Source organism: Pogona vitticeps, chromosome 2, assembly GCF_051106095.1.
Source record: "Pogona vitticeps strain Pit_001003342236 chromosome 2, PviZW2.1, whole genome shotgun sequence".
NCBI lineage: Eukaryota > Metazoa > Chordata > Lepidosauria > Squamata > Agamidae > Pogona > Pogona vitticeps.
The window spans coordinates 277330717-277352008 of record NC_135784.1 but is presented as its reverse complement, the minus strand read 5'-3'; the positions used below and the strand labels follow the sequence as shown (position 1 = coordinate 277352008).

Genomic DNA, 21292 nt, shown 5'->3' with positions numbered 1-21292 from the left:
ACAGTATATATGAACTAGTTATACGAATATGAATCCTTTGTACATGAAGATAGTTGAGGGTAACGACATTACTATGTGTACTAAAATTAATGCTTTTTAACCACAATTTATTTTGCAACTTCAGTTACTAGAAGAACTTTACATCATTAATGTAGTCAAGGACATTTTAAAAAACAGGATGTTTCCCTGCAACATTTTACGTATCTTCAAGGAGTCACTGTATGAGTCTGTGAGTGCTCAGAACCAGCACTTCGAACCTTCTGGTTAGAGAAAGTGTTGGCATTCACCTCATCTCTTCTATCTACAGTGCTCATATTAGTTAGCTGCCCTCAGTTAAAAAAATCTGAATGACATAGCAGCAGTGCAATAGCTGCATCACTAGCACCCAAGAGGAAAGGAGGTGTTGGTCTGGAAATGCACAGATGGCTACTTTTAGAAAAAAGATTACAGGTAGGAAACAAACTTTTCTTCTTGTGGTCTCTGCGCACCCCCACATACAACTAGCAAGCTTACTTGCAATGGCTCCTGGATCCCAGGCAAGTAGGTGTCTATGTTCACTGTAACACCATAGAAAGGTGCATCCCTCTGAAATCTTACAGTGTCGGATGAAGGATCAGGACTGAGGCCTATTTGTCTCACAGCACAGTTCTGATAGGAAACTCCATCCAGAGAGGAAGTGGCCAGTGCACTTGTGGAATGCTTCCATAGAACACTTGGCAATTCTGTCTTAGCCAGTTCATCTGATCACCTTTATAATTCAATTGATGAAGCAATGTAAATAGGCTGATAGTCCCTTTTTAGTATCAGAATGAGCCAGAAAGAGCTGTGCAAACTTACAAAATGCAGCTGCTCTGTGTACTTACTATGCTAAATGTCTTTTTGGAATCTAGTGCATGTAAAAATTTATCTACTGGTGCTAAAGGTACAGGAAAAATTGCTAAGAGAACAATATCTTGTCACAGGTGCAAGGTTAATAGATTAATTCAGCAAGACTGAAAGGTTAATTGAGGGATGACTTTGTCTGAGTGACACCAGAGATACAGTAGGCCCACCCACACTGCAGAGACTTAGTCTGCATAACATGCTCCAGTTATGGTCACAATTACATTTAATTTGGCTGTTAGGGGGTCCAAAGAAACAGTGACCAGTGGCTTGAGATGAGACTTTTTAAGCGATGCAATGGCTAAGGAGAGATACCAAGGAGGGATTAGAGATGCAGAGGTTTGGCATTAATCTGTTGTGCTATATAGATACTTTTTCATTTCTGGAAGCAAGAAGAAGGAAGAATAATACATGGAACATGGGGCTAGGCAGGGTGACAATACAGCTAATTAAATTTTAATGGAGAAGAACAATAAACCTCTGTCCAACAGGGATAACAGAAACTTCAGAACCTGATAAACTGAACAACTGTCTGATCAAATACATCATTGACTGCAAAATATCACAAGGCTTGCCACTCATTTCTGGAGACAACATCAGGCCAAAAAAGCACTTGATACAATAATCAACTACACAAGCTGTGGAGTAGAGGGAAGCAAGTTTGCTGAGTCCACCACAGAGCGCTAAGAAAGCTGCATGGCTGTTTCCAATGAATTTTGAAGATAATCCTTGTAAATAGAGCAAAGAGTAAGGTAAAAAGTTGAGACAGTAAAATACTTCAGACCTGATGGGAGCAGCAACCAACCAGTCATCAAAGTATAAAATTATTGTTATATCTTATTTCTGTATGTGAGCTATGATTAATGACATGGTCTTTATAAAGACTCTTGGTGCTGTAGAAAATTCAAAGGAAATAACTAAGCTTTGATAGCAGTTGTTGCTGATGGAAAATAAAGGTAGTTGCACTATGGTGATACAAAGTAAATATTCTTCACAATATATTTTTAAACAGATCCTGCCATGTATCTTCTTGTAAGACTGGTGACAATTACCATTTGGAGGTTCTTTGTTGTTCTATACTTCTTGACACCACACAAGTCTAAGACTAATTGGAAATCAAATCCCATTTCAGTACTATTAAGTACCAGAAACAGTAGCCAGTGGAATATGTGTGTGTGTGGGGGGTACTCATTTGAAGGCTCCTTTGCTTACGTGTAGTAATTTCATATAGCAGGGCTGCGAACAGTAGCCAGAGCAGAATATTCTCTCTAGATGAGGGCAACTGAATTCTATCCAAAAGGTCCAATGAATGAAAGAAAGGACCCATCAATCCAACATTATAGTCCTCAAGTCACATAGACTGCAGGTGAGGTGTGCAACTGGTTAGCAAGGGTTCATTCAGCCTGCAAGATGTCAGATGGTGGATGGTCAGCCAATAATTGCATCTCCTTGACGTACATGGCTTGTTTCGCTTTCTTTTTCTTTAGATCAGAATATTCCGGTCTCTTTTCTTTTTTACTTTTGAGCAGGTACCACTAGAAATTAGTACCAACGAACTTATTCTGCTGCACTAGTATCTACAATGATGGAGAATATGCAGATTGCTAAATTCAAAAGAAAACAATGGCACTGAGAATACCATTGACTTCAAGGTCAATAGGGTGATCAGCACCATAAGGATCTGGAGGACTCTTGCTAATTTCGACATTGTTGTTGTTACATGCCATCAAGTTGCCTCTGATTAATAGTAGCCCTATAAATGAGTGATCACCAAAATGTCCTGCTTGAACATCAGGTATTTCTCACTTCATCTAAGGCAGTCTTTCCCAACGTGGGGGTTGTGACCACCCAAAGCAGTTGCAAAGTGCTTTCTGGGGGTGGTATGTGGGGAGGTGAAAAATAAAGTAAGAAAAAATAAATTAAAGTAAAATAAAGAAAACTGAGAAAGATAAATAAATAAATAAAATAAAAATAAGTGAAATCAACTACCAAAACAAATGGTTTGAAAATTCTCTTTCAGGTGTCCTAATAAATGGCTGCCATGGCACATAAAGCAGAATTTAGGAGCAGAATATGTACATAACATTTGTATTATAAATAGAAGGGATGGAGTTACTTAAAAATTCTATCGAGGAGATTCCAAAAGGTGGCTACGCACAGATGCAGACTCATATGTGTGATTGGCACAAAAATCCTAAAGAAACATTTGTGAAAAATTCTGGCTAAATCTAAATGAATAATCTGTTTTAGAACTATACTTCCAACATCTACATGAAATTGACTTGAGGCAATCAAAAGATTTAGACAGTGGTCCTTAAGCACATTCTCTCTCTTCTACATTTGATTTAGTTGGAAATATCAAACAGATAAAGGTACTGTTGGTACTCTATGCTTCCATCTTCCACCCCTGTAGGGATTATTGTGCACTGACTTTCTAATGTCCTCCATCTTAAGACTGCTACCTGCCTGCTTTAGGTCCCTCCATCTTGGATCATTGTTTGGCCTTTTTTTCTTGATTTTGGGGGGAATTTGATTATATTTTTGCCTTTTTTCCCTTGGTTTTCTGGAGAGGTGGTTACATTTTCCTTATTTTGCTATTTATTTCCTTTCTGTAGAGTGGATGGGTAGGTGTGTATTTTTCCTGTTCAACTCTTTTTTAAAAGAAAAATTGCTATTTGGCTAATATATCATGTATTTATTTTGCTAAAGGTAAGCCATGTACTAAAGACTGGGGAGTGAGCGAGTTGGGTTGCCACTGCCAAGGCAAAAGACCTGCTATGGTCATTGATGATGATGAATTTATGAAGATACAAATATACTTACCAGCACTGGCAGTTAGCCCCGTTTTTTGTTCAATTCTAAAGCGAATTTCTTCTACAACATCCTCAGCTGATATTCCAAAGACAATTGATTTTACTGGAGCTGTTGATTGCTGATGTTCTTGTTCATCTAAATGTAGTACAGAAGGGTCAAGTTCTGTTCACACCTTGGAATATCATCATCAAACGAGACTGATCAACAGAAATCTTGATTTAGGGTTGAATAATTACTTGCAATTATATTCTTTTTGTCTCATTATTTAAAAACAAGGACAGGACGGGACAAGAAAAAAAAGGAAGCTTTACATTTAACTATCTCGTTTTCAAAATTCTTTACACAGTGACAAAGGAAGTTCAGCATTCTATTAGCTCCATTTCCTAAATTAATGTTTTACAAATGGCACTATGGGTTCTCAGTCTTATTACTGCTGTGCCAACTCTACAGAACAGTGATGGTGAATCTTTTTGAGCCTGAGTGCTCAAAGTGCAACACAAAATCAACTTATTTATTTCAAAGTGCCAACACAGCAATTAAAACCTGAATACTGAGGTTTTAGTTAAGAAGAACCAACTGCTCTTGCACTGCAAGGTTTAAATGCTTGTTGTTTTTTTCCATGGGCAATATTAAAATAAAAATACTTATAGGTCCTCCAGTCCCCCATTGGGATAGACCACTGAACCCTTCTGCTGGATCAGTGGACCAGCAGAGGGGAGTGCCAAAATTCAAGATCAGAGGAAGGGTAAGTGTTTCTCGATGGTGACTTATGGCTCACGTGCCCACAGAGAGGGCTCTGTGTGCCAGCTGTGGCACCCGTGTGTGAGGGTTCGAGTCCTGGCTCCACTTTTTCTTAGAATAAATTGACAGACTTCCTTGGCTTAGAAATAGGAGTCACATTTCTTGGATTATTTAACAAAGCCTATATTTACAAACTTATTCCAACCATTGTCTCCCTCTAACTATGGGTTGTGTTGTGTGTTTAGTCGTTTAGTCGTGTCCGACTCTTCGTGACCCCATGGACCAGAGCACGCCAGGCCCTCCTGTCTTCTACTGCCTCCCGGAGTTGTGTCAGGTTCATGTTGGTTGCTTCGCAGACACTGTCCAGCCATCTCATCCTCGGTCGTCCCCTTCTCCTCTTGCCATCACACTTTCCCAACATCAGGGTCTTTTCCAGGGAGTCTTTTCTTCTCATTAGATGGCCAAAGTACTGGAGCCTCAGCTTCAGGATCTGTCCTTCCAGTGAGCACTCAGGGTTGATTTCCTTTAGAACTGATAGGTTTGTTCTCCTTGCAGTCCAGGGGATTCTCAAGAGCCTCCTCCAGCACCACAATTCAAAGGCATCAATTCTTCGGCGGTCTGCTTTCTTTATGGTCCAGCTCTCACTTCCATACATCACGAAAGGAAAAACCATAGCTTTGACTATTCGGACTTTTGTTGGCAAGGTGATGTCTCTGCTTTTCAAGATGCTGTCCAGATTTGTCATCGCTTTCCTCCCAAGAAGAAGGCGCCTTTTAATTTCAGGGCTGCTGTCTCCATCTGCAGTGATCATGGAGCCCAGGAAGATAAAATTTGACACTGCCTCCATATCTTCCCCTTCTATTTCCCAGGAGGTGATGGGACCAGTGGCCATGATCTTAGTTTTTTTGATGTTGAGTTTCAGACCGTTTTTTGCACTCTCCTCTTTCACTCTCATTACAAGGTTCTTTAATTCCTCCTCACTTTCTGCCATCAGAGTGGTATCATCTGCATATCGGAGGTTGTTGATATTTCTTCCGGCAATCTTAATTCCGGCTTGGGTTTCTTCCAGTCCAGCCTTCCGCATGATGTATTCTGCATATAAGTTAAATAAGCTGGGGGACAATATACAGCCTTGCCGTACTCCTTTCCCAATTTTGAACCACTCAGTTGTTCCATGACCAGTTCTAACTGTTGCTTCCTGTCCCACATATAGGTTTCTCAGGAGACAGATAAGGTGGTCAGGCACTCCCATTTCTTTAAGAACTTGCCATAGTTTGCTATGGTCCACACAGTCAAAGGCTTTCGCATAGTCAATGAAGCAGAAGTAGATGATTTTCTGGAACTCTCTGGCTTTCTCTATAATCCAGCACATCTTTGCAATTTGTTCTCTAGTTCCTCTGCCCCTTCGGAATCCAGCTTGTACTTCTGGGAGTTCTCGGTCCACATACTGCTGAAGCCTACCTTGTAGGATTTTGAGCATAACCTTGCTAGCGTGCGAAATGAGTGCAATTGTACGGTAGTTGGAGCATTCTTTGGCACTGCCTTTCTTTGGGATTGGAATGTAGACTGATCTTTTCCAATCCTCTGGCCACTGTTGAGTTTTCCAAACTTGCTGACATATTGAATGTAGCACCTTAACAGCATCATCTTTCAAGATTTTAAATAGTTCAACTGGAATGCCATCACCTCCACTGGCCTTGTTGTTAGCCAGGCTTTCTAAGGCCCACTTGACTTCGCTCTCCAGGATGTCTGGCTCAAGGTCAGCAACTACATTGTCTGGGTTGTCCGGGATATCCACATCTTTCTGATATAATTCCTCTGTGTATTCTTGCCACCTCTTCTTGACGTCTTCTGCTTCTGTTAGGTCCCTCCCATTTTTGTCTTTTATCATGTTCATCTTTGCGCAAAATGTTCCTCTAATATGTCCAATTTTCCTGAACAGATCTCTGGTCTTTCCTTTTCTGTTATCTTCCTCTATTTCTTTGCATTGTTCATTTAAGAAGGCCCTCTTGTCTCTCCTTGCTATTCTTTGGAAGTCTGAATTCAAGTTTCTGTAACTTTCCCTATCTCCCTTGCATTTTGCTTCCCTTCTCCTCTCTGCTATTTCTAAGGCCTCGTTGGACAGCCACTTTGCTTTCTTGCATTTCCTTTTCTTTGGGATGGTTTTCGTTGCTGCCTCCTGGACAATGTTACAAGCCTCTATCCAAAGTTCTTCAGGCACTCTGTCCACCAAATCTAGTTCCTTAAATCTGTTCTTTACTTCCACTGTGTATTCATAAGGGATTTGGTTTAGATTATACCTGAGTGGCCCAGTGGTTTTTCCTAATCTCTTCAGTCTAAGCTTGAATTTTGCTATGAGAAGCTGATGATCAGAACCGCAGTCAGCTCCAGGTCTTGTTTTTGCTGACTGTATAGAGCTTCTCCATCTTTGGCTGCAGAGAATATAATCAATCTGATTTCGATATTGCCCATCTGGTGATTTCCATGTATAGAGTCGCCTCTTGTGTTGTTGGAAAAGAGTGTTTGTGATGACCAGCTTATTCTCTTGACAAAACTCTATTAGCCTTTGTCCTGCTTCGTTCTGAACTCCAAGGCCAAACTTCCCTGTTGTTCCTTTTATCTCTTGGCTCCCTACTTTAGCATTCCAGTCCCCTAGAATGAGAAGAACATCTTTCTTTGGTGTCAGTTCTAGAAGGTGTTGTATATCTTCATAGAATTGTTCAATTTCAGTCTCCTCAGCAATGCTGGTTGGTGCATAAACTTGGATTATTGTGATGTTGAATGGTCTGCCTTGGATTCGTATTGACATCATTCTATCATTTTTGAGATTGTATCCCATTACAGCTTTTCCCACTCTTTTGTTGACTATGAGGGCTACTCCATTCCTTCTACGGGATTCTTGTCCACAATAGTAGATATGATAATCATCTGAGCTGAATTCGCCCATTCCTGTCCATTTTAGTTCACTGATGCCCAGGATGTCGATGTTTATTCTTGCCATCTCCTGTTTGACCACCTCCAGCTTCCCAATGTTCATAGATCTTACATTCCAGGTTCCTATGCAGTATTTTTCTTTGCAGCATTGGATTTTCCTTTCACTTCCAGGCACGTCCACAGCTGAGCGTCCTTTCGGCTTTGGCCCAACCACTTCATTAGCTCTGGAGCTACTTGTACTTGTCCTCCGCTCTTCCTCAGTAGCATGTTGGACGCCTTCCGACCTGAGGGGCCCATCTTCCAGCGTCATATCTTTTAGCCTTTTGTTTCTGATCATGGGGCGTTCTTGGCAAAGATACTGGAGTGGCTTGCCATTTCCTACTCCAGGTGGATTGCGTTTAGTCGGAACTCTCCACTATGTCCTGTCCGTCTTGGGTGTCCCTGCACGGCATAGCCCATAGTTTCTCTGAGTTACTCAAGCCCCTTCGCCACGACAAGGCAGCAATCCATGAAGAAGAACTATGGGTTAGGAGTCTTCAAAGTTGGCCACCCAACGCGTCACTATGCGGATTCGTCGTTAAACGGTGCACTCGTTAAGCGAGGCACCACTGTATATAAAATAATTAAACTTCATTAAAAGCAGCTAAAACCATTAGAAATAAAACAATTAAAACATATTTAATTAAAATTACTAGGGACAGCTGACTAGGTTTTTTGACTAGGCAAGTACCTAGGTAAATAAATTTCAAATGGCTACAGAGGTATATCATCTTGAATTAGATCACTCCACATGTGAGACAGAGAAGGATGTCCCTTACAATATAATGAAATGGATTTCACCAAACCCCAGTAGAATGGCTTGGGTCCAAGCTGTCTTAAATACTGCATTTCCCTTTACGAGTCTGACCAGGCTTTAAGATAATCAGGGGAGCCCTTTCTGTCATTCCCACCATCCTCACAGATCTGTTTGGTGGGGCACAGGAGAGGGCCTTTTCTGTCACTGTTCCCAAAATCTGGAAATTCCTCCCACAGAAGGCCACATTAGCTCCATCTTTGCTGCCTTTCTACAAGCAGGCAAAGATCTTTCTCTTCAGGCAGGCTTTCCTTTAGTAATTGGCTGTTGGGGATGAGTGGTTATAAAATGGGATTGTTTGTGCTTTTGCTGCTTTTAACATGTTTTTAGTATTGTTTTTAGCTACTATTTTAATATTTCTTTAGCTGTAAGCTGCCTTGGAAAAGGCAAAATATAAATATTCTAAACAAACAAATAATAAATAACTGCATTAACTGCAATCTGAAAACCAAGCTTAAGGATAACCCCAGTAGGACCCCCATATCCGCACCGTAACACTCCAATCTTGGGGTTATCAATGACTGAATTCTTGTGGTGTGTTTTTTAAATTGCAAGATGTCTGCAGCTTCACACAATAGAATTGGGTTTAGCTGGAGATGAAACGTTAAAAATACAAATGTGTGGGTGGTTTCCAGAAATGTTCTAAACATATTATTCTGAAAAAAAATCACAAACAAACAACATATAATAACAGAGTAATGTTTTAAAATATTCTGTGCTGTATAATTTTCTTTCTTAGTAGAACACAATGTTAAAGCAAGATAAAATGTTCTTCCATCTGTTAGTTTCAGATAATTGCTTACCATTTAGAGTAGAGCTAGATGTTGGGATTAAATGGCTTCTTTTGTCTTCATCCCAGTTCTTTCGCTCTTCTAAATATTCTGTGATGTTCAAGTAGGCTTCGTCAAGGCCCACAGGCATAAAATATGGATCATATTCAGCCAGTATTTCCCTGACCTTAATAAATAAAAATACAAAATTGGGCTACACAACTTCTTTGAAGTATTCATCAACTAGTGAATGTTAAGATTACGTATCTCAGTACAGCAGGAGACATTGGGGGCTGCAGAAAGACTGGAATTAGTGAAAGGTTTATTCTCTCCCTCTTCCCACTAGCCGGCACACTTTCTCTGGCAGAGAATTTCAGTACTTTATGAATGTGTGTGAATTAAAGTATTTGTCTGAATAAAGTATCTGTACCACCTCAATATCCGTACAGATTAAAATCTGCATTTTAATAAAATTTTGCTCTGGTTGAATTGATTTGAGATGGAACCTACCTATACATATTCATACACAAATATTTTTCGTATTATATTTCCTTACATTTTTGATGCCTAGTCTGTTCACTCTGTGCTACTGTACACTCTAAATCTCTAAATAATTATTGCCACAATTAGTTTTCAGAAAACAAGGTGGCAAGATTTCCAGTCTTTGACAATTCCTATATTATGCAAAAGTACCTGAATTCATATTTTAATATATCAATATGACAAACATACTGATATATTAAAATGTAATTAAGGAAATCATTAAACAATGTTCACTAAATCCTAAATATTGATAGCAAATCAAATTCAGCAATATTTGCAGATGACATTAGCATATAAATTATCTTAAAGATTTTTAAATTCATTTAAACAATTTATATTTACGTGTTGTATGCATAAAATCAATGGGGACGGGGTGAGTCAGTGCCTCTATGAATCCTCTTGATTTAACTAATCTTACTCTAGTTCAGGGGTTTTAAACTCAATTAACCTGGGGGGCACTAGAGACAGAGTCTGGGTGAGTCTGGGCCGCGTCAGATATTCTGCCAAGGGGAGCAAGAGCCCGAGGAAGACGCCCAGGAGTTTCCTTAGCTGACAGACAGGTGGGCCAGCTGGCAGGCTGCAGTTCTGGATGGAGGGTGCAAGAGGTGCTGTCTTGGGAGAGAGCCAGCGAGCGAGGCAAGGCTTTTTTTTTACTCTTGACAACAGAGGATGTGTGGGCGCTTTGGGGGGGCAGGCAAGGCGAGGGCCACAAACTATCATCTGGGGGGCCGCATGTTTGAGACCCCTGCTCTAGTTGCAACTTACTTTAACATAGGTAAAGGTAAAGGTTCCCCTTGACAATTTTTGTCCAGTCATGTTCGACTCTAGGGGGCGGTGCTCATCCCCGTTTCCAAGCCATAGAGCCAGCGTTTTGTCCGAAGACAATCTTCCGTGGTCTCATGGCCAGTGCGACTTAGACATGGAACGCTGTTACCTTCCCACCAAGGTGGTCCCTATTTATCTACTTGCATTTGCATGCTTTCGAACCGCTAGGTTGGCGGGAGCTGGGACAAGCGACGGGAGCTCACTCCGTCGCGTGGATTTGATCTTACAACTGCTTGGTCTTCTGACCCTGCAGCACAGGCTTCTGCGGTTCTGCCCGCAGCACCACCACAACCCTATTACTTTAACATAGTAAGTCGTAACTAGAGTAGATCCATTTGAATAAGTTAAATCACCAGATCCCTACTGATTTATGGGCCTGCTCCAGTGTGATTTACTATGCTAAGCAACAGGACTTCAACCTATATGTGTAAACTTTACACTTTTCTTTGCCCATTCCTGCATACCACATACTTTATCACAATTTTAACACTACCACAGTGTTAAATCAAAGCAAGAGTAGGTAGCATAGCTATCACTTTAAATTCACATAATATATACAACACTCTAAACTTTAAACATAGATTAGGCAATTACGTAAAATAAATTACTTACCTTTTTACTTACTTCTTTATATTTGTGAAAGTTTAATGGCACTATTATAAGGTGTGGGCAGAGTTTCTTAGCTATGAAGCCAGGCATGGCAGCCCGTACCCCATATCTTCTAGCATGATAATTTGAAGTGGACTTGAAAAGACAAAAGCATAATTTAAAATTATGCAATAAAGCTCTTTATATATTATGGCAAGAATAAAAAAACCTAATTCAGCATGTTTAAGTCATGCCAGTTCGACACAGTAGTAGTAATTGGCCCCCATTATTTAATAAATACTATTAACTAATCCCATTATCCTGTCAAACATGAATCTAAAATAAATAAAGGCCCAAATACAACTATAGTCCCAACTGAAGTATACTCATTGTATCTCTGCAATTTACAGGTGTTCATCGTATTTAGCAGTTCATTTGGCATTATCAGTTTGATTTAGGTCAAAGAATCAACAAAACTGGGGCTAAAAAAGTTGGAATAAAATGACCACTCCATTAACACAGATATATAACATACTTTTAAAAAATTGCTAGTTAAGTGTATTAAAATAATGTCTTACACCAAGAAATCAATATATTCTCATCAATGTTTCAGTATAACCCAGAAGTATACAGGATTTTTAAAGCTTTTCTGCAAATGCCACAATAGTATGATAGCACTTTAAAATAACAAATTTTTCTTAATGAAAGCTCATGATTATCTGTTTGTTTGCAAAGACTATCTTCTACCTTACCAACATATTCAATGATCCTACTGCAATGGGTTTATCCCTTAAGTCAGGATTGTCTCTCATTTCAACAGCTGCATAAAAGGCATCCATGTCAATGTGCACAATAGTACAGCTGAGATCACGCCTCTGATCCAGTTCCATGGCAATCTTATCCACCTGTGCATAAATAAATATGTATAAGTGCATACAAACAGAGCAGTTTTCTCAGGCACACCATGCCTCACTGAAAATAGTTTTAATCCTTCACAGGCTATCTTAGGGATGTTTTGTACAGAAAGCAAGCAATATAAAGGAAGACCAGGTCTTGCTGTATGGTTTTCTCCACATCACTTCAACCATACAGTTTGCAGTGGTGTGAAAGAAATTGTATGGCAGCAGCTTAAATGGTGGAACCTGTTACATGAAATAGCCACTATGATTTAGATTGCAATGTGTCTCTAATTTTGTTTGTTGTGTAAGAGAAACTGGTGTGTGTGTGTGTGTGTGTGTGTGTGTGTGTGTGTGTGTGTGTGTACACACACACATACACTCATTTTGGTGTATATATACAGATGGATGGATGGATGGATGGATGGATGGATGGATGGATGGATGGATGGATGGATGGATGGATGGATGGATGGATGGATGGATGGATGGATGGATGGATGGACGGACTCACTCATATTATTAATAGAGATGGGGCTATTTGTATTCGTAGATATACATGTATTTGGGGATATAAGAATATGAATATCCCCACGCAGCTGGAGGTAATGAGGGTCTCATTGTATGGGGCCAGACTGTCCACTCACATGTCTGCCTCTGCCACTGCCACCAGCCCCACTCATCTCTCCAATTGCTCCTGAGCACTGTTCTCTTCCAGTTGTCTAGCCAGTCCTAACAGAGGGAGGAAGGATGAGTCTCCCTGCAAGGCTGCTGAGTGGCTAGCCGAGCAGCACTCCGGAGCAATTGGAAAGAAGAGAGGGCCCGCCACTACTGCCAGATGTGTGAGTGGATGGTCTGGCCCCAGTTAACTCCAGCTGCACAGGGATATACGAATACGACTATCCCCATCTATAACTATTAACTAAAATAACCAGATAAGTACTAAAGAAAGAAGATTGAATCTAATCTGACACTCACAGCAGTATAGGGATTTGCAGCCACTCTCTCTGCCCCTATAGCCTTCTTCAGAGCTGAAAAGTGTTTCCCAACCCATCAGAACAGTTTTCAGGGTATATGGGGTCAGGGAGACTGCAGGAGAGACTGATATTACCTCTTCCCATTCTGGCAAGAACTGCTTTTGCTAGTGCAATGACAGCACTGAATACTAATGGCTAGAAATTTGCACTCTGTATGTGGAGAAAGGAGGTCTTGGTGTAAATATAAAATTTCTAGCATAAATTTCACATGGTGGCAAGTTATTGCCATACAAGACATGTTCCAACATACCATGCATTTCATGGAAAGTTGATGTCCTTGCTTTGCTGGGGTACATTTTGCATATTCTTATTTCCCATTATAGCTTTCACATGCACATATTCTTTATATGCATGCCATCATCAGAATACACAATACAGTAGTGGATTCCCATATTACAGCTTTTCGCTCCTACTGAGTTTTAATCTCTGAACATTCTTTATAAAATCTCACTTGTTAGTGTATAACATACATTATACAGTGGTGCCTCGCATTACAATGTTAATTCGTTCCAGCGAAATCGCTGTAGAACGAAAACGTAATGCGAAAAGAAAAAAACCCATTGAAACGCATTAAAACCTGTTTAATGCATTCCAAAGGGCTTGAAACTCACTGTCCAGCGAAGATCCTCCATAGGGCGGCCATTTTCGGTGCCTGTAATGCAAGGAATCCGTCCCAGAAAACAGCGGGGAGCCATTTTGTTTACCCGGTGGCCATTTTGAAACTGCCGATCAGCTGTTGGGAAATCATCGGTTTGCGAAGAATCGGTTCCTGAAGCAGGGAACTGATCATTGCAAAGCGAAATTCCCCCACAGGAAACATTGTTTTGCGATTCCAAAAGGGATCGCAAAAATTTCGTCGGAATGCAATTTCGTCGTTAAATGGGACAATCGTAAAGCGAGACACCACTGTATTCAACTGTGAATATGGGCATACGGCTCATATGTTATAAGTAATGCAATTACAGAGATGTAACAACTTTTGAAGTAAAGAGACAAGAATATGTTTTACATTACTTTCCACTGTCTTTTTATTTTGTTTTTACTGCTGAGCTCACAAACATTTTCACACACACACACACACACACACATTATCATATATATTCTCATAAAACTTAATAAACTCTGAAATGTTCTCAGAATAAAGTACCATAGAATAATAGTAAAGAACCTTAGGACTACTTTGCATCCCAACTGAAAATACCTCCGATATCTACAGGATTTTATTTCAACAAAGCAGTCAAGTTTACTTTCGAGTACATACTCTCACACAGATGTTTCCCACAAGAGCAAGGAATTCAGTAACAATAGTTTCTGAGGGCGTTGAAGCTGAAGGTCAGAAGACCCAGAAAAACCAGTTGAGGTACCTGAGAAAGTATGTACTTCTAGTGTTTAGACAAGAGACTGGTAACACTGACTGAAGCATTCTGCAAACCAGCTCTTGTTTATATGAATATCAACATTTTGCCAGACGTTATCCTAAGAGCACGATACATATATAATGTTGTTATTAGGTTCCCTGAAGAATACTCTACACAATTATTAAGAGTTGGAGTATCAACCCAAATTAATAAAGTTTGTATGTATTGGAGGTGAGCTACATAAAAGGAAACTGCATTTGCAGGACAATTTTCTTTTTACCTGTAACTGTGCTTTCATAATCTGTAGATCTGTAATTTTATTTTTTAGTTCCAGCATTTTTTCAATTTGTTTGTTAACTTGTTGATCTTTCTTAAGTTCATTTTCATAAAATCTAGAACCCTGCCAAAGAGATTAAAATTACTCAGTCAACCTTGTACAGACTGATCTTATTATAGAGGTCATTAGAAAAACACTACAGAACAAAACAAACATAGCAGAAAACAACCTATCCCCAAGGTCTGACTAACCATTCCATGAGGAAAGCAGGGCAAAATTCTATAATTATATTACTTTACTAATACAGTATTACAAAATGCAAAAATCCATATGCACTGCTTTATGTGCTCTCAAGTCAGGACTGACTGATAGCAACCCAAAAGGGCTTTGAAGGCAAGTGAGATATTTAAGGAGTGGTTTATAAGTACTGCACCCTCACTGAGTTTTCATGGCCAAGCAGGGATTCCAATCCAGGTCTCCTAGAGCCTAGTCCATCACTGTCCATGACATCACACTGGGTATTACAGCTATGCTGCAATATTACCTCTACATTATAAGCAGATATTGATCAATATGTAGATTGGTACAGATGGCTGCAAATATGTATGCAAAATGTCTCTTTAGTTCCAAATTAAGCTGAATCATTAACACTTATAAAGCACCCAAACTTCTCTGAACATCACACAGAGATTTAAAGATGCCGTAAGTCTCTGCTTACAGCCTGAGTCTTCACCAACCTGGTAGTTGGCTGGGATTGATGTCTAACATATTTGGAGGGCAATACATTAGGGAAAATGAGATTAGCAGCCAGCCGTTGTTTCCATGAGTGGTGCAGTGTTTCTGAACACCACCGACTTAAAACAGAGCCTATAAAAACTGCTAAAAATCTTAATGGTTTAGGTATCTGGCTCCAGAGCCAGAGGTTGTGACTTCAATCCCCAACAGTGCCTCCTTGACAGAGGCTGGATGATGATGCACAGGCTCCTTCCAGCTCTGTAGTTCTAAGATGATGATGATTAAATTCTGAGGAATCAATATGGCCTCATGCAATGTTCCATTATACCAGTAAAACACTAAGTATAAATGGAGTGCAGTAGAGTAACCCACACACTTGCATCAATTGTACATGTGCTGTAGCTGCATATTGATAGAAAATGTTCCTAGCAATAATGTGCACTGTGCTGCGGATAAGCTGACAGCTGGCAGGGAGTATGAAGAACACTGTCTGAGAGGAACAATGTTCTATTCAGTCTGGAGCCTAAGGGGATTATGAAATGGCCTTGGGGGATATGAATACTCTGATATATATCTTCTAGTCCAAATGCCAGTACCAATGGATTCTCACTATATACACTGGAGAAACACATAAGTAATATGACAGATTTTCAACCTTATCAGTCAAAGGTCTTGGGTTCTGTACTAAACTGCAAGGTCATGCTGGTAAAAACCCCACACTTAATTGAGTGCAACTAACAGCTATGAACAGCTAAAGCATTTGTGAAAGCTATATAAATAAACCTTGGAAGCTTCCATTATGATTTTGTTGATCTTCTCTTTATCCAGTCCTTGCATTCCAGCCTTGTTATCATTCAGGCCCACTCTAAGTAGCAGGTCCTCTCTGAAAGAAGCATCACCTTTTCTCATATTTTCCATTGCAAAACCAAGCAGTTTCCCAATTCTTACCCTGAAAAACACAACAGCTTTAAAACAGGTACTGCTATCGCTATTATAGCACCATAATAGTAAGGAATTATTATCATTGGACAAATATCAACATTGCATACATTATTTATTTTCTTTGAATATAAATCACCTTCAGATATATTCAGTCACACTTGAACTAAAATCTGTAGTGGTATTATTATCTATGCTGGAGCAGAGCTTTAGAGATATCCTGGACTGCCAGAAAGACAAATAAGTGGGTGCTAGATGAACACAAACCTGAAATCTCTCTAAAAGCAAAAATGACTCCATTGATGCTATTATACTTTGACACATCAAGAGAAAACAAGACTCACTGGTAAGAACAATAACGCTGAGAAAATTTGAAGGTAGCAGGAAAACAGGATGACTGATTATGAGATGACTTGAGTCAAAAAAAGAAGCTATAGGCTTGATTTGGCTGTCAATGACAGGATCTTCTGGGGATTAGAAACAACATGACATCAGATAACAACAGAATTACTATCTGGAGACAATAGCCTAGATATGAGGAACTTGGGTATAAAGGACAAGTCAAAAGCACAGTAGGTTAGTTGTACAGCATTGCTTTTTCTTCTTGAGCAAGAGGTTGAACAAACAGTTGCACAAGCAGAAAATGTTTAGATTTCATTTCCCTTTTCTTACAAAACACTCCAGCATGATATAAAAGACGCTTTCTGTGACCACAAAGGAGCCACTGCTATATTCAACACAGTACAGTGGTGCCTCGCTTAACGAGCGCACCGTTTAAGGACGAATCCGCATAGCAATCTGTTTTTTCAGATCACTAGTGCGATCGCATTGCGATGTTTTCAATGGCAAAACATCGCATTGCGATGATCGATAAGCGTTTCGCTTACCCATCTTCGCATTGCCGGACATCCAAAATGGCCGCCGCAACCATTTTCACGCCCTGCCCTCGCTTGCCGAGGGCGCGAAAATGGCGGCGCTATGGAGGAACTTCGCTGAACGGTGAGTTTGGGGCACCATAGGAACACATTAAACGAAGTTTAATGCGTTCCTATGGGGTTTTTTGATCCGTTTAGCGATGTTTTTGCATAGCGACGATTAATCCGGAACGGATTAACGTCGTTATGCGGGGCACCACTGTATTATAAACTGAAAGCTAAAAGCACACCATCTGTATCCACTGTAATTTGCACTGTGCAAAATGTTTCAAATTATGAGGAAAGAATTTGTCATAGGAGTAATGAAATCTATCTATCTATCTATCTATCTATCTATCTATCTATCTATCTATCTATCTATCTATCTATCTATCTATCTATCTATCTAATATGCCACCCACATTACCCAAAGGTCTCTATAAACTCCAGCTACTGATGAGCCCCCTGAACATTAGCAATTCGTGTTCTTTATTATAGCCCTATAAAATAACAAGGAAATATCCCCAGAAATTAATGTATTTACTTGATTTTAATGGTTTTCACATTGTTTAATGGTTTACTTGATTTTATGATTTTTTTAAAACTAGATATAGTTTTACCTGATTTATTCTTTTGAGAAGTTTGTAAATTGCCTTGAGTGCTACTTCTTAGTGAAACGGGGGGAGGGGGGATGTAACAAATAAATAATACAGGTAAACTTTAGAAAACTTAAAATTGTACTCAAGCTGCTTGCCCCTTTTTATTTTTTCAGTCATGAAACATAATATGTGTCAATATATGAGCTTTAAAAAGTCAAACAAAGAAAAAGATCAGTTTCTTAGTTGTTGTTTTAAAAGGTGGATATCTAATGGATTTCTTTAAAATATGTTTCTTAGGATTAAAACATATTGCAATTTCATGCACAACCCTGTTTTTAATTAAAAAAGATTCTAACACAATCCCAAATGTAACTACTCAAGCATAAATCTCACTAATTCCATGTTAAATGTGCAGAGGGCTGCAACCTAAAGTACATTATGAATCTTTATTTTAAAAGAATGTGTCTTACACACTTGAAGCCAACTCACATAATAAACTAAGAATGCTGATTCTGATAAATAAACCAGATTAGACAGAATAAGCAAACCAGACTTAGCTGCTGAATTTTCACAACAGTGAAAGTAAGATCCTTATTTGCAATGTTAACTAGCTTATCATTGACTTTTGTTGTTTAGTTGTGTCCAACTCTTCGTGACTCCTATCATTAACTAGCGAACATTTATTTATTTATTTATTTATTTATTTATTTATTTAATTTATATGCCGCCCACTCTACCCAAAGGTCTCTGGGCGGCTTACAACAATTAAAATTCAATGCAATAAAATAAAATGATTAAAATACAATTAAAATACAATTAAAATACAATTAAAATTGCCATCATTAAGACCCACAGTTAATGTTATTTCAATTAAAAGCCTTCTGGAACAGGAAGGTTTTGACCTGGCGCCGAAATATCATCAGTGTCGGCGCCAGGCGAATTTCAGTTGGGAGGGCGTTCCATAGTCTGGGGGCAGCTGCCGAGAAGGCCCTTTGTCTACAAGCCATCCCTCTTACCTCCTTGAGGGATGGCTCTTTCAAAAGGGCCCCCTGGCTAGATCTTAACAGCCGGGTAGGCTCATATGGAAGGAGGCGGTCCTTCAAGTATCCAGGGCCCAAGCCGTTTAGGGCTTTAAACATTAAACATCATTACATTATTTATTAAGAGCTTTCTTACTAGATAATTCTATCCTGCTACACTCTAAAAATATATAATACAGTGGTGCCTCACAAGACTAAAGTAATTCGTTCCACGAGTAGCACCATCCTGCGAAATGTTTGTCTTGCGAAAAGTGGTTTCCCATAGGAATGCATTGCAATGAGAAACCTCGCAAGACGAATGAATTTTTTCGTCTTGCGAGGCATTGGTCTTTTGCAAAGCACGGCCATAGAAGAAGCTGTCTTGCAAGTCACCAACACAATCACAAAAACCATTCGTCTTGCGGGTTTTTCATCCAGCGAGGCGTTCATCTTGCGAGGCACCACTGTATACTGGACACTTGGCATGCCTTTTCTAAAACAACATTCTTTTGGTTGACTTAAAGCTCATTTTAGCTAAATATCCATTCATTTGAAAAGAAGTTCAACAAAAGTTGACTTATGGAGGATCAGATTCACCCTCCTTAAGTTTCTGCTCCTGTATGGTATACTGCAAATACTTGACAGAGGCATGAGTCTGCACCCATATCATATAATCCTTCTCAGCTTATCACAAGCATTCTCTCCAGTCACTGGAACTTTGCAATTTAGAAGTGGCCTAGTGGAGCACAAGATTCTTGCAAGTGTAGATCTGCTGCTTTGGAATAATAGTAATACTGACAGAGGAATGGTATGATTAGATCACCAGTGCTCAAGAGTTTATGCAGCTAGTTTTGCCACAGGCTTTTTCAGATGGATGGCCAAGATTATTGAATTCTTGTAACTTTTGTTTCACAGTTATGAGAGCAAATATAAACAACTTTACTACGATTAAATGCTATACTGAAAATGTTAATTGTGTCCATAACCTAGTTAGATTAAAATATTAGCTACAATTTGACTCAAGTTATGAAAAACCTTTGAAAAATTCCTATTCAAACAGATCACTTGCTAATGTTCATAGATCCAGGATTTACCACATCCTGACAGATGAGTATGTCACAGCTGACAATAGCTTCAATAAGAGTTCTCTGCATTTACAGCAATTACAGAAAAATTAGGTTGGTTGTCATACAACAGTGTCAAGAAAATCTTAGCCTGCAGCTGTATGGGGGGAAAAAATCAGGCTTAAGATGCTTTATGAATAAAAAGATTATGTGAAAGCATTCTGAAATAATGCAACTGTAAACTATGAAGTTCTCAAGGAAAAAAAAAGAAACAGGGCTGGATCCAGAAAAATTCATACACAAGTGGGTGGACAGAAGGTGATTGTCCTTGTCCCTCCTCAGCAGTCATCCTGCAAAAGCCTTTTGTGTGATCTGGCAACTATGATGAATAGGATCAGCTGTGACATGGGCGCTTAAAAAGGGTGATGGAGGGAATTGCTGAAAACTGAATGGAGACATGTTCTACACAAAATGTGCCTTGAGCACATTTCACTTGAGTCTCTCCAAGCCACAGCAAATCTATATCGCCATATCTTCCAAATTGTTATGTCCTGTACCTGCATGGCAGCAAAATTGCTACTGAGCCATTTCAACAGAGTCAGTTGCTTTCTGCCACAAAAGAGAATGGAACACTTTATCTTATTATAGGCATTATCATATATGATAGGAGCATAGGAAAAGTACCCATATATGCATCTAAAAGATAAACAACTCCATCCCATGAGATGGAGTTCCAGAGCAATGACAGAAAAGGGCCTCTCCCATGTCCCCACCATGTGAATCTGTGAGTATGGTGGGATCAACATAAAAGTCTCAAAATCCCCCCCAAATCCGTAAATTTTGAAGCTGACCCATTGTGTATCCTTCCCATTAACTCAGTGAAAGGCAGCAATGGACATTTTCAAAGTTGCCCATATTTTTCTGTGTATAAGATGATACTTTTGTCTAAAATCTTTAGACTAAACATTGAGGGTTATTTTATACATGGAAGTAAGCTGAGGAGAGAACAAAACAGCCCATACCTTGCCTCTGCAAACAGGCTGCCTCCAATTAGGAGGCTTAGCTTCCTCCACTCATGAACCTTATGTAACTGATGTCAGCTGATGCTAAACAAACCAATTGGAACACACCTTGTTGGAGGTGGAGCATGTAGGCACTGCTTGGAAACATTCTAAGCATAGAGGCTGAAATTAATTTGGGGCTAGAAGGGGGGTTTCTTATACATGGGGGCAGCTTAACTTGCCAACATTTCTAGTGGTTTTTCAAATGCAGCCAGGTCAGAAAAATCACAGAACAACTAAATTTGAAGAGGCCTATAAGGCCATCAAGCCCAACCCCCTGCTCAATGCAGGAATCCAAATCAAAGCAGATCTGACAGATGGTTGTCCAATTTTCTCTTGAATGCCTCCAGTGCTGGAACGCTCAACACTTCCAAAGATAATTGGTTCTATTGTTGTACTGTTCTACCAGTTAAAAAGTTTTTCAGCCTAAAAGGATTGTCCTA

At 39.5% G+C, this 21292-nt stretch overlaps 1 protein-coding gene across 9 annotated transcripts in view; it reads right to left on the bottom strand.

Annotated features, from left to right (window-relative positions):
* The window catches only part of POLK (DNA polymerase kappa), a 38040-nt gene that overhangs the window by 14554 nt on the left and 2194 nt on the right, over window positions 1-21292 (bottom strand). For 4 of the 9 annotated variants that reach the window (XM_020804037.3, XM_072992657.2, XM_072992660.2 and 1 more), the window contains 6 exons: window positions 16037-16202; window positions 14522-14641; window positions 11703-11855; window positions 10975-11106; window positions 9028-9181; window positions 3706-3831 (listed from right to left, as the gene is read on the bottom strand). In XM_020804037.3, coding sequence (XP_020659696.3) covers window positions 3706-3831; window positions 9028-9181; window positions 10975-11106; window positions 11703-11855; window positions 14522-14641; window positions 16037-16171 — 820 coding nt within the window. In that variant the 5' untranslated portion in view covers window positions 16172-16202. Of the gene's footprint in view, window positions 1-3705; window positions 3832-9027; window positions 9182-10974; window positions 11107-11702; window positions 11856-14521; window positions 14642-16036; window positions 16307-16536; window positions 16660-21292 lie in introns of those variants that run through there. The other 5 variants (XM_078384524.1, XM_072992654.2, XM_078384525.1 and 2 more) reach the window with 3 other exon arrangements.